Genomic DNA, 13,600 nt, shown 5'->3' with positions numbered 1-13,600 from the left:
GGTTGTTCTTCGATTTTTTAAAATTCTAATATGTTCTTGTCTTCCTCTTTCAGTCGGAATTCTCTCTCTTTCGCGCCTCTCTGCGGTATTATCATTAATTTGCATATCATTATCGAGATCTGAAGTTGGCGCCTTTGGGTCTGGCGTGCTTGTGCAATGATCCATAACAATGGTCTTCAAAACTCTAAACTCACCATAGTTTCAAAGACTTCAAGCGTTATTTCTTCTGTCTTTACTCGTCGTTTGGAATCAGAATTTTGTGAACGAAATGTAGCTGCAGAATACTTGTGACACTCGCCTTTATTTCCCAAAATACACGTTGATTACACTACTTCGTTTAACTGATTGAACTCTCCGATCTTAACGCAGCGATTGAAATTATTCTTTAACAGTTCTAGCATGAATAAACCGTAAAATGAGATGATAAGCGACGGTTCACAACTAGAAATAGAAAAGAAACATATTAATTGGCGATATTCCGTGATATGAAGAAATGAAATGCAATAAACTTACAATTTTGTTCTTCTGCTATAGCTACACGGCTCTGTAACATAAAACTATAGGACGCGTGTGTGGATCTCCGCCCTAGTCCTCCTCCGTGGCTTTTGGCCGCGACACCAAGTACTGGTCAGCGGTGCGACCTTCCTTTGCTTCCTGGATGCCACATTCTTGCAGACCTCGGCTATCCACCCCATCCGGTTATAGTGAGGCCCAAAAAGAGGAATCAAGTTAAAGGAAATCCAAGAGTACAAAGAATGAACAGAGAACTCCAGAGGTGCAGAGTCGATGTATTTCGGGTCGTTGGAGACACAGGCAAGCATTTCTTTTCATCGTAATTCACCTGTGTGCATGTTTGAGCAATAGAAGACGAAGATTTCTAATGAATTAACATTATTGAAACTTACGTTGACAAGGAATAAAAACAAATCCAATCAATCAGTGGCCAACTCATCACTAATCCTCCTCCATTCATTCGTTCATTTAAAACAAAACAAAAGAAGAATATATTATTCCCTCCCACCTCACCCAAATAAAAGAACCGTTAATTTGTATAGTAAGACTGCTCATCAACAATGGAATGTATTCATAGGGTGATGATGGTTTTAGAACCCTCATTATCTTATCACCGTGCTTGATAAGTGGGACGTCTTGGTACAAAAGACACGTGTCTTATATGCAAAAGGTCTATTGGAGCCACCATACACGTCACATGCATGGACCTTTATACCCGATAAAGTCCTCTTTATTAGTATTACAAAAATCCTTAATAATTCATGAAGGAAACACACTAGAAATCATGACCATGAAGGGGGTTTTATATCTGATTTCAAGTGATTTTATATAAAGACACGTGTCTTTATATAAAGACACATGTGGTCTTTATATAAAGACCAGTCGAATACTATGAGGATAACTTCATCAGGGATGAAGTATGCATCCAAGTTTAGATGAAGACTTAGAGCCTCATCAAGGTCATAGTCAACCCTAAAAATCTTTTACTAGCGTGCCTGTCTTTGCCTTGGCACGCAATATCCACGCAATATCCACGTGTGGGAGCTTCTATTGAATCTGGTTACGCATGCCCGTAACATCAAATCTCTATCGAAGTATGAAAATCCATGTTCGTGACGTGTATAGTGGCTCCAGTTGAACCAAAATCTCATAAATTGTTCATGACTGTCTTAGGCAGTTCAAAAAACTCGTAGATCGTGTTTTGGAATAGTCGAGTTGCACAGGTAACCCTTAAGCTGTGAGAAGTTTTTTTCGGCAAACCTGCTTCACCGCACAACATTTCCGGTAAAATCTTATTTAAAGTATTTATTCCAAAAGGTGCATTTTGGTAACTAAATACTAACGAATCTGGATTAGGTTTGAAATAGAATGCATCCGTGTTCTTGTCTAAGTTTCTAATATTCTCTAGGTATTTGGAATAGCAACTAACTAGACATGGAAAATGTTTCTTAGTATCTTCGCAGCAAATATGCTTTACAACACGTGGTTTATATTTTAGGTCTTTTAGACAACCGTGGTATGTTTTGGATACTAATTCTTCGTACATGATGCAGTTAGACTCGGTCCTAAAGTTATTATAACTCAAAATTGTATGCTCCTTTGATCTAAGTACAAATAATTTACCATTGTAAAAATAAATAATATGCATTAAAGACTTAGCGGTTTTGGAACCAAGTAGATTCTTCTCCCATAGCATTTTTTCGTCTTGCTCAGTCACGCCTTCTCTCTCTGGTTTCTTCGACTTGTTCATAACTCCATCCTTCGAAGACTGTCTCATTTCTGCATCAAGTGCGCGTCGAAATATACTCAGTCTAGAGTTAAAATCAAGAAAACGAAAATGTTTAGATGTCATAATAACTGAGTAGTGCACATGTACCAATATATAGTGAAACCAAGTGTAAAAATGTTTTACCTTCTGTCCTCTATATTTAACAAACGTACCACTTCAGATCCATTACCCTCGTCCAAATGACGTTGGAAACCACTGATGCTGTACAAAGTTCTCAGGGGGTATCTCTGTCCATGCTCTTTGCAAATTTTTTGTACAAATTTTGTTAGCCAGAAATTCAATGAATCCGCCGTCATGTTCACAATAGACTGATTTAGCATCGGGACGGCGACGCCGAAGACGACGTGACGGCGCGCGGTATGGACTGGAACTAGCGGTTTTTAACTTCCGGTTTTCGAAGCGACGTCCTACACGTCCCGTTCAGGACGGCGTTTGCAGTCATTTGACGTCGCGAAGAAAACGTGAAAAGTAAGTAGTCTTTAATTTACTTTTATAGCCTAGAAGGTGATATAATTAAGCAAATGCTTGACTTAAAATACTTGCCAATTAGTTCACTAGATAATTCAATTCGTCTACAATTCATTTTACTTCACAAATGGAAAGAAAATACGTGGATAAGCTTACTATCAAGCTAATTAGCGAAATGTCACAGCTTCTAGTTACCGGTGTAATAAAACTGTTGCCCCTGGAAATTGTTTTTGAATTGTTTTAATGAAGAAATTTTAAAGAACAACTCGACTAGGTACTAGCTTATCAAGGTTATTACTATTTATAACAACAACAACAATTAATGTTGTGCTTTAAAGTTTTATAAATATTCATATTTTATCACATCTTCCTCGTTGTTTTTTCATTCCAGTGATGTGTCAAGAGGACTGTTTTTATCGATATTTTAGTCATATAAGATTAAACTTTGTAATTCTAATTTTTCTCATTTTCCATTATAATAGCCCATTGTAATAGGTAAAAACGAAGAAATAGGATGGAAGCTGAATCAAAGAAAAAGTAAGGCTCACTGCATAATAAGACTACAAATTTAATATTATTTACAATGTAAACACCTCATGCAAAAATAATCATTAGAAATACCATTTAAATTTGTTTATATAATAACAGAAATTATATTATAAAAACGAAATAATTAAGTATAAGCTCATAAAATATTAAGTAATCTAAGTATAATATAATAGCAATATATACAATGGTACTATACAATTATAACACTACACTTTTATCTCATGATCAACAAAAACGTCATGAGCTGTTTTATAATTGGCTTATATTTTTCTATCTTTATTTATAGGTCAGTAATGACTTGGGGTGAAACTAAAGACTTGATGATGTTGAGGGTGATCGCAGCAGAGGGAGTTTTTGTACATAAATTTGGTAGCAGGGAAAGAGGCAAAACCTGGCAAACCGTTGCCGAGGAATTAAATGCCCAGCCAGGTTTTGAAATAAATGCGAGATCAGTAAGAGACCGGTATACTATCCTATCAAAAAGACTCCAAAAGAAAAATGCAAAAGAAAAGAAAGAAAGTGGTGGTGGAGGACAAGAGCCAACTGAAATCGAAGAAATATTAGAAGAACTGGCAGAAATTGCAGACAGTACAGACAAGAGATGCGAGGAAGAAAGTGAAAAGAAGAAGGAATTGAATAAAGAAGACAAACTCAAGGCTACAGATATGAGGGATAAGGCTATGGAGAGGTTTGGGCAAACAAGGAAAAGAATTGCAGCAGATCACGATGCTGGAGATGATGCCACAAAACCAGAGAAAGTAAAGAGAAGGTCTTCATCTGATACACTTGAATGGCTTAGAGAGAAGGGAATAGAAAACAAAATATTGAAGGAAGAGGAGACAAGACAGAAAAAAGAAGAACTAGAACTTCTGCGGGTGCAGCAGAAACATCTTTCCAAGCAGCTCATATTGCAGCAACAAAGCCAGCAGGAGCAAACAAGGCTGATGCAACAGCAAATGGTTCAACAAATGCAACAGTAGCAGGCACAACAACAACAGCAACAGCAGCAGCAATTTCTCATGATGCAACAACAGATGCTGGCTGTGATACAGCAGCTAGGTCATTCAAGTTCACAAAAAAGGGACTAATATTATTGTAGCCTAAGTTCCCTTTCTCTTTAGTTTGTGGGTTTATATATATATATATATATATATATTCATATTTATAATTATTTATATATCATACAGTTATATATTACCTTTCACCTGTATGTACTTCATGCCACGTGGCACAAAAAGCTTCTTAATTATTTATTGTGCAGGTACATTTATATTCAATATCTTTACAACTTTGGGAATTTATGAACCTATAAATATATTTGACATTTTGAATAAAGTAGAATGCAATAACAAAAAAAAGATAAATAAATTATTTACTTTCAAATGTATTGCAATGTCAAGTTTGTAATGTCAAACAAATGCTATTCATGTGTCTTCCATTAAAAATAATAATTTGAATGATAATAAATGTTATTTGACTATCCTTGAGAAAAAAAAAAACATGTAAAGCATTACATTTCATTTGCCCTATTTTCCCTAGATGTCACAGTTTCCTCATAAGGGGACGAAGTGATTAAAAACAATAAGAATTTGGAGCTCTGATGTACCTGGTTTTCAAACATTTTATTAACTGTTTTTCCCAGTTCTGATTTCCGAGTTCAATTTTTGCAGTTTTTGTGTTTTTGCTGTTTTATCCTCCTCCCACAAATAAACACGATTCTTTGTGTAAATTAAACCGAATTGTTTTGATAAAACATCACACTTTCATAAGGTAATAGCAGATACAGTAAAAGGTCCCGCATATAATAACCTCCACTACTTTTCCAAGTCAGGTTGTTATGGTTCTTAAGAGGCTGTCCGTGTAAGAACGGATAAGGCAAAATTTGACCCATCACCGATTTTCCTGATTTTCTTAGTAAAAGTCCACTATTATATGCAATGAACAATTATCACATTTATTTGGATCAATTCGGATTTTTAGGTACTTTACGAGACGGTTTTCGATGACACCTCAAAACTTGCAAATTCACCGTCGGGAAAGCTGCGATTAAGCTGTACATATCGGGCGCCGCCAAAATTTTTTTACTAACTTAAATCAACTGAAAATTTTTACACATGAATTTTATAACTTTTGGTTATAATTAAAAGTTTTAACGATTAAATTTAATAAAATTTTCACTGAGATATGATTATTTAAATATATATACTAAAATTCCTAAACGCGTTAGGCGCTAAAATACCTGCAGTTGAAGGCGATTTTCTCGAAAGTGGGACCTAACCTAGAGTTTAGTCTATCATAGCTCAAATGCACTAACACCAGTCTACAAACTTATGAAATAAAATTTGTGGGTACTCTTGTTTACGCTCCGTACAAGAAAAGTCGGCAATTCATTAAATTTCGCCAGGTTAAGCAAAACCGATAACTGACGGTGCGATGAAAAAAGACCAAGTTTGGAATCAAAACTAACTGAGTATATCAAACAAGTCATTAAATACCAGTTTTACCTTTAAGTAAGCATGTTGAGTCTTTTTAAACATTTTAAAAACGTTTTTTAAAACGATATTTATTTTTTATTGGTACGATATGCAAATTAGTTCACAAATTTGCATCAAACAACATGAAAGCGTGAAGTTTTATTTTTTCCCTGTGAGCCATTTCTAATTAATTAATCTGTAAATCCAAAGGTTCTCGGGAACAAGATATATTTCTTGCGATGTCATCCATCGCTGTATTATAAACATTTAGGACATCTTTGCTTTTGGTGTTCCCGTATGCCATAGTATGGCCAATTCCTGGAGTCCAACATGGACTGAGCATGGGTGAATCAGGCGGCGATATTTCACGGCAAGGAGTTGTTTTCATATCTGCGGTATGTGCGCTTATCACCAAATTCGCGTAACATTTTGCGGCTCTAAAAGTAAATGAAAAGTAACATTAAAGTGTTAGCAAAAAGAATCAAATGTAAATTTTATGAGAATGAAAACGCAACATTGTAACCCATCTTTTGCAAGACTAGTAAGACTACTGAAACACCCCGTTTAACTCGCGGATTGCAAATCCGTGTATTATTTGTTCCTTTCCTACTTAGTCAGGCAAAAAGGGAAAAGGAAGCAACCGGTTGTAAAATAATGGATATATTTCAACTTGTTAAACTAACCTTTGATGATCATCGAGATGGGCTGTCTTTATGTTTTTCTTAGCTTGAATACGCTCAGCATGTTTCTTACGGCAACAAGTACACACAGCTATGTATATATAAAACAAATTCTGAATCAAAAGATCATTTATAGCAAAGATCCGCCTATATTCAACTTAAGTATGTTATACTGGCATTATGTTGATCACTGGTTGTCCGATTAAATAACTGCAATTTATCCAATCTTTTGAATGCGTTAAAAAGGGGGGAGGGGGGAGGGGGGGGGGACGAAATTCAAGTTTGGGCCCCGAAACGCCAAACCAAAACCAACACAAACCGAAAAATAGCCCGCATTGCGTTTTACGTTCAGTTTAGTTTTTAGTTTTACGTTTTAGTTTGGGGGGTCTCATCCTACGCCCTTGATATACATTTGCTTAACTTTAAACTAAAAAAAGGCAGAGATGAGTGCATGTACATTAAAGATAATACTTACATGATCCGACAGCTGTAGATATACCAAATAAAAGGTGTATTTCTTCGGCCATTTGCCAATTTATAACGTGTCTTCCCGCCACGCTCGTAGTTTTACCAGAATGATTCGGGTATTGACAAGACTTCGGTGGTCGCCAGAATCTTCCTAAAAGATGCCTGTGCTTTGGACATATGGTCATGGATGCGACATGAGTTGATGATAAGCCTCTGATTCCAGCTCTCGCTAAAATCAATTCGCTTTCTGTAATATCTAAGCATTGGGACAAGTGACAGTTCACTAAATGAGCAGAAATACTAGCATTGCACTCTGATAGCAGCACATGTGCGTCAGTGCCCCTACTGGATCCACATTCCGTCTGTAATATTTCGTAAAAAGAACAACGGGTGGGCAAAGAAGACATTTCTCAACATAATACATCATTAGTTAAAAGTAGCTCGAACAAATATGACAAGGCTTCACAAGGCTTAGCTTGCTACGTAATACCATTCAGTCTGGTTTTAATTAAAAGAAATCTACAAGTTTTAGTACAAATGAACAATGCTAGCAAATCATCGAAGAAAAGAGAGAAAAGTCGCAAAGACATATCCTGGTAAAAAAACTATTTCTGTTTTGATTGGAAACATAGGGTATATAATATAGGTTCACAAGTGGAAAAAACTTCACGCTTTCATGTTGTTTGATGCAAATTTGTGAACTAATTTGCATATCGTACCAATAAAAAATAAATATCGTTTTAAAAAACGTTTTTAAAATGTTTAAAAAGACTCAACATGCTTACTTAAAGGTAAAACTGGTATTTAATGACTTGTTTGATATACTCAGTTAGTTTTGATTCCAAACTTGGTCTTTTTTCATCGCACCGTCAGTTATCGGTTTTGCTTAACCTGGCGAAATTTAATGAATTGCCGACTTCTTGTACGGAGCGTAAACAAGAGTACCCACAAATTTTATTTCATAAGTTTGTAGACTGGTGTTAGTGCATTTGAGCTATGATAGACTAAACTCTAGGTTAGGTCCCACTTTCGAGAAAATCGCCTTCAACTGCAGGTATTTTAGCGCCTAACGCGTTTAGGAATTTTAGTATATATATTTAAATAATCATATCTCAGTGAAAATTTTATTAAATTTAATCGTTAAAACTTTTAATTATAACCAAAAGTTATAAAATTCATGTGTAAAAATTTTCAGTTGATTTAAGTTAGTAAAAAAATTTTGGCGGCGCCCGATATGTACAGCTTAATCGCAGCTTTCCCGACGGTGAATTTGCAAGTTTTGAGGTGTCATCGAAAACCGTCTCGTAAAGTACCTAAAAATCCGAATTGATCCAAATAAATGTGATAATTGTTCATTGCATATAATAGTGGACTTTTACTAAGAAAATCAGGAAAATCGGTGATGGGTCAAATTTTGCCTTATCCGTTCTTACGCGGACGGCCTCTTAAATATTTGGAATCTAGTGACAAATCAGGTGAGTAGGTCCATAACAGGTTCTTAAATTTACCAGCCAAAAACAAAAATTCTTAGATCCTTAGCACATGCTTTGCACATTGCCAAAGCTTTATGCTTTAAAGTGTACAGCATATCAATGATAATTGAATTTACATGGTCTCATTTTATTTACATATTGATATTTCAAATGTTTATATCTCCAAAAAGGAAATTTGAAATACAAAAATAATGCAACCATACTACTACACTGTTCACATATAAGTGATTTTGAACATAATAAAAAATCTTTGATATCCACTTTAAGCATACTTAAGAAATGTATCATTTTTCATGTTAAATTTCAGCCTGGTGATTCTGACATTATCAACTGGTTCTCAAATGGAGTTTTTACTGTAGTCTGTATTAAAGTTATACTCTATTACCTGCAAACAGTTATTTCATGTCGTGGCATTTGGATCTATCTAAATGTAAATGTATAGATTGAAACTTAACCAAATGCTACAACTTAAAACAACTGCTATATATAACTACTGGAAATACTCTTGTAGGGTAGGAGGTGGTAAATTAAAAAACTGGGAAACTATATTTTCATATAGACATGTTCTTGCATTCTCCAGCAAAGCACTTACGAGGTAGAGCTTTCCAACAGCACTAAGACCAACTTTTAGTTGTTTTTTAAAGTCTACAAACTTGAAATAGTTGGTAATGTTCCCAAACATCCACTCCACTGAAACTCTGACCTCACTCATTGCCTTGTTGTACAACACCATATCGTTGGTTAGATGTGCTCCCCTATATGGAGTCTGGAGATGCACATTTAATGGGTATGCTGGATCCCCATAAAGGCAAAGTGGTTCTCCATTTACCCAGGCAATACGCCTCAGCTCTGTTAGCATGTTGGATTCCTGTAGAATCGTGCTGTCGTGTCTCCTTCCCTCGTATGGTCCACACATGTTTGCAATCATCCCATTTGGTGTCACCACACTTCGAAATTTTATGCCGTGAACTCTTTTATGGCCATTGTAGAGAACTCTTTGATTACGCTTTGGCCTTGAAACCTGGCGAAGTGTTCCATCCACGAACCCAAAACAGTTAGACAACGGAGCACCTCGTCGATGAATTGCTTCAGCATATTCTTGTAATTTCTGTGGTTGTAACATTGGTTGATTCCAGTCTGAAAGGCGATGGTGATGGCTGTCATAAACGAAATCCAGAACCGTGTTAAAAATAAGGCACAACTCGCTAGGATTTCTTCCGAATCTGGGCACCATATCACTGTATCGACAAGGGAAAGCAAGCCTTTTCAAAAGCACACAAATGGTTTCGACATCACTACATACTGTTCGCTGACAACATACAAACTTTGGAGGAAATCCAAGCGCTTTAATCAGGCCATTCAAATCTTTCTTCGCAAATCGCAGTTCTGTTCGACATTCAGTATCATCCCAATCATCCATATCAAATCTACCAAATTTCCAATAAGGAAATACTTCTCTAGAGGAATTGGCATCGTAGAGAAGAGCAAATTCATACTCGTCGATAATGTTTTGGTCGAAAGCAAGCAAAAGGGCTTCTCTGACAACCTGAAGTCCGCCACCTGTGGCCATAACTTTAAATACGTTACTATAAACTAATTACGATTTTGAGACGGCAATACCACAAAATATTGACGGCTAGTTGGGAGAAAATATATTCCGTATTGTGGCGGAGTCGCGTAGCGACGGAGCCCAATACGAGAATATATTTTCTACCAATGCCGTCAATATTTTGTGGTATTGCCGTCTCAAAATCGTAATTAGTTTTGTATCGCGATTCCTGTGATTTTTTGGGGTTTTTTTTCTTCATGAAAATGTTCAGTTTTCATGATGAAACAATAAATTCTCTCAACGTGAAAATTCCTGTTTCTATGACAATAATCGATCACGCAAGCACTTTTTCAATGCAGTCGTTTTGAACAGAAAATTTTTTTTTACTTTCAAAAACGTAGCAAGAAAACTTGAAAGAGATGTAAAATGTATATGTTTCCGAAACCAACTTGGACTGACGACGACTTGGAGCTTCCAAATTTTCAAATTTCAGTAGTAGAAACTTGCAGTCATCTTAGCGACGAGAAGGACGAGCACGTTCTCCCTGCCAACCTAGCTGTTGAATAATTCAACGTTAAACAACTGTCAAATTCAGATAACTGTTAACAAAGAATGACTTTGTAAATCATTGTAAAAAGAGTAATTTTATGGATGTAAGTTAAAGGTTTAAAACTATGAATATTTGAAGCTCATTTGCTCAGTACCAAATTATTGTAAACGATTGTAAACCGTTTTTGAAATTCACTCGCTTTTGAAAGCACAACAACATTGCTGCTTTCAAAGATAAATATTTTGAAACGAACATTTTTTTATTGAGAAAAACTTACCTTATGTTAGCTTCCCTCCTTTTTTTCCAGTGATAAACTTGAATTTTCATGAGTTTGATGAAGAACGTTCAAAATGTAAACGAATTTGATTTCAACTTTGCTTGAATGAAATAATTTTTACTCGGCACCATCTTGTTTCGTATTGGCTGACAATAACAATGAGCTGTCAAAACACGCGCGTAATAGCCAATCAAAACACTTGATTTGAGACGTCAGTACCACAAAATATTGTCGTCTCAAAAATATAAGAAACTATTTAGTGAATCGCGATACTGTACTGTAGTTGCTTTGACTTTTATAGGAGTGTTTTTTTTTTTTTTGAGAATAAACCACAACAAAAACAAACCGACGCCATTTTGATTTTCTCTTGTATCCGTCACGTCTTCGTCATGCTAGCTAAATCACGTATACTCACGCCGTCTTGCCGTCCTAGAACCCAGTCCATACCGCGCGCCGTCACGTCGTCTTCGGCGTCGCCGTCCCGATGCTAAATCAGTCTAATATTAGTCTCGAGACTTTGGATTTTCTCGACGTCGGCTTTGAATCTCTTCAAAAACGGGATGTTTATTTGGCCTTGCAAGAGACAAGAGACAAAAGTTTTGGATGACCATTTCGTTACGTAACGTGTCGACGTAGGTACAGATTTCTGTAAAAAAGATTATTCTTCTGAAGAAGTTTTTGATTTCCGAAACACCCGCTTTGGAGGCATTTTCAGTTCATTCAAGTATTGAATACTAACGCAATAAGTTCCAACCATAATTATGTTGATCTTTAAGGTTCACTAAGGAATTTCTCCCCCTGAGAAATGACTTAACATATTTTTTATTCTGTATGATTCGTCATGGGATTTCTAAGCCGTTCAAAGTTCGTTAATTATTCACGCGTTTATGAAGCCGGGATAAAATCGCATGCGCACTGAAAACGATTTTTAAACTATCAAAGGCTCATTGTCTCAACGTCTTGTTGGAATTTAAATGGTCTTCATGTAAGACACAGCATTCAAATGTTTCCCTCAATTGCTGCGAAGATTTCGAATGAGTTTTTATATTTACGCGTAGAAAATATTTATTTTCGTAAGCATTAGTTTAGATAAATTCTTTAAAAAGACTGAACTCAAAAAAGGATAGTGCATGAGGTAGTGCATGCACCAATTTGGGTGCGATTTATCACGAATTTCCACCTTCTTTCGTTTAATTAAGAACAAAAGAAAGTTTCGACAAAGGAAGCTGAGATAAAATCGCATGCGCACTGAAAACGATCCCTAAACTATCAACTGGCTTATTGTTTCAAAATCTCGTTGGAATTTACATGTAAATGGTCTTCATATAAGGCGCAGTATCCAAATTATTGCCTCAGTTGCTGCAAGGCTTTCGAATTAATGAGGTAAAACATGCTTTTATATTTACGCGTAGAAAATACTCATTTCCGTAAGATAAACTCTTAAAAAAGACTGAAATCAAAAAGTATACAGAGGTAGTGAGGTATTTGTGTGTTTTTTTATTCAAATTCTTTGATTTTAGAGTAAATTTTAGAAACAAAAATTTCTTTTAATTCGTTTAAAATTCTTGGTTAAAACTTTTCTTTTAAACTAGATAAAAGTCTAGTTTTTAGCAAATATCTAGGTTAAAGGGCTACGTTTTAGTTAGGTTTTGCCAAAATGTGTCTTGTGCGAGGTAAACAATTCATTCGAATCTCATACTATAGCTAACTGAACTCAGCTTTAACTAACCTAACCCTACACCTTTTTAGTTCTACATTTATTTAGTTCTATATTTATTTAGTTCTACAATTACTTAGTTCCATACATTTATTTAGTGCCCTACATTTATTTAGTTCTACATTTATTTAGTTGCACATTTATTTAGTCCTACATTTATTTAGTTCTACATTTATTTAGTTCTATATTTATTTAGTTCTACAATTATTTAGTTCCGTACATTTATTTAGTTCCGTACATTTAATATTTAGTTCCGTACATTTATTTAGCTCCCCTACATTTATTTAGTGCCCTACATTTATTTGGTTGTACATTTATTTAGTTCTACATTTATTTAGTTCTACATTTATTTAGTTCTATATCTATTTAGTTCTACAATTATTTAGTTCTACATTTATTTAGTTCTACATTTATTTAGTTCCGTACATTTATTTAGTTCCATACATTTATTTAGTTCTACATTTATTTAGTTCTACATTCATTTAGTTCCGTACATTTATTTAGTTCCATACATTTATTTGGTTGTACATTTACTTAGTTCTACATTTATTTAGTTCTACATTTATTTTGTTCCATACATTGATTGATTGCTTCATACCACCTCCAACTTTTTCAGTATTGATTCTACATACATTTATTTAGTTCTACATTTATGTAGTTGTACATTTATTTAATTCTACATTTATTAAGTTCCCTACATTCACTTAGTTCTACATTTATTTAGTTCTACATTTATTTAGTTCCATACATTGATTGATTGATTCATACCACCTCCAACTTTTTCAGTATTGATTCTACATAAAGTGAATATTTGCATGGTAAAAACGTTTTGTGATGATTTGAGCGATGCATTTTGATAGGAATTTGAGATTACTTCTCATTGTTTTATAATTTCAACACTGATTACCATGGGATAAGAAATTTGCTGTTAATTTTCTGTAAACCATGAGTACGACAATGATGTTTTATTTTGCTGCCCTAGAAAAGTTTTGCATATTTATGCCTATGATGTCATCACACTCATTAGTACATTGCGAATATAAACCTTAATATGAAAACTTTTTACCATTCAA

At 35.0% G+C, this 13,600-nt stretch overlaps 3 protein-coding genes and 1 long non-coding RNA gene across 4 annotated transcripts; 1 reads left to right on the top strand and 3 right to left on the bottom strand.

The window, feature by feature from the left end:
- Positions 1-2,799: 2,799 nt before the first annotated feature.
- On the top strand, positions 2,800-4,561 carry LOC148906391 (uncharacterized). The gene is made up of 2 exons (XM_089038502.1): positions 2,800-3,307; positions 3,606-4,561. Exons 1-2 carry the CDS (start codon positions 3,285-3,287, stop codon positions 4,297-4,299), a joined length of 717 nt encoding a protein of 238 aa, XP_088894628.1. The 5' UTR covers positions 2,800-3,284; the 3' UTR covers positions 4,300-4,561.
- A 1,419-nt stretch (positions 4,562-5,980) lies between these two features.
- On the bottom strand, positions 5,981-7,288 carry LOC148906390 (uncharacterized). Its single transcript, XM_089038017.1, has 3 exons — positions 6,949-7,288; positions 6,477-6,564; positions 5,981-6,230 (listed from the first exon to the last, which is right to left on the bottom strand). Exons 1-3 carry the CDS (start codon positions 7,124-7,126, stop codon positions 5,981-5,983), a joined length of 516 nt encoding a protein of 171 aa, XP_088894143.1. The 5' UTR covers positions 7,127-7,288.
- A 772-nt stretch (positions 7,289-8,060) lies between these two features.
- LOC148906389 (uncharacterized) lies at positions 8,061-10,035 on the bottom strand. Its single transcript, XM_089038397.1, has one exon. The coding sequence runs from the start codon at positions 10,002-10,004 to the stop codon at positions 8,925-8,927; it is 1,080 nt and encodes a 359-aa protein (XP_088894523.1). The 5' UTR covers positions 10,005-10,035; the 3' UTR covers positions 8,061-8,924.
- Positions 10,036-10,345: 310 nt separating this feature from the next.
- LOC148906388 (uncharacterized) lies at positions 10,346-10,859 on the bottom strand. The gene is made up of 2 exons (XR_016121255.1): positions 10,811-10,859; positions 10,346-10,539 (listed from the first exon to the last, which is right to left on the bottom strand). It is a non-coding gene; the product is annotated as an uncharacterized LOC148906388 (long non-coding RNA).
- Between the last annotated feature and the right edge of the window lie 2,741 nt (positions 10,860-13,600).

Source organism: Actinia tenebrosa, unplaced genomic scaffold (assembly GCF_029948245.1).
Source record: "Actinia tenebrosa isolate PJP-AT-01 unplaced genomic scaffold, QUT_ActTen_1.0 PGA_scaffold5__44_contigs__length_20552954, whole genome shotgun sequence".
Lineage (NCBI taxonomy): Eukaryota > Metazoa > Cnidaria > Anthozoa > Actiniaria > Actiniidae > Actinia > Actinia tenebrosa.
The sequence above is the reverse complement of the archived record's forward strand: the minus strand, read 5'-3'. Positions and strand labels throughout refer to the sequence as shown.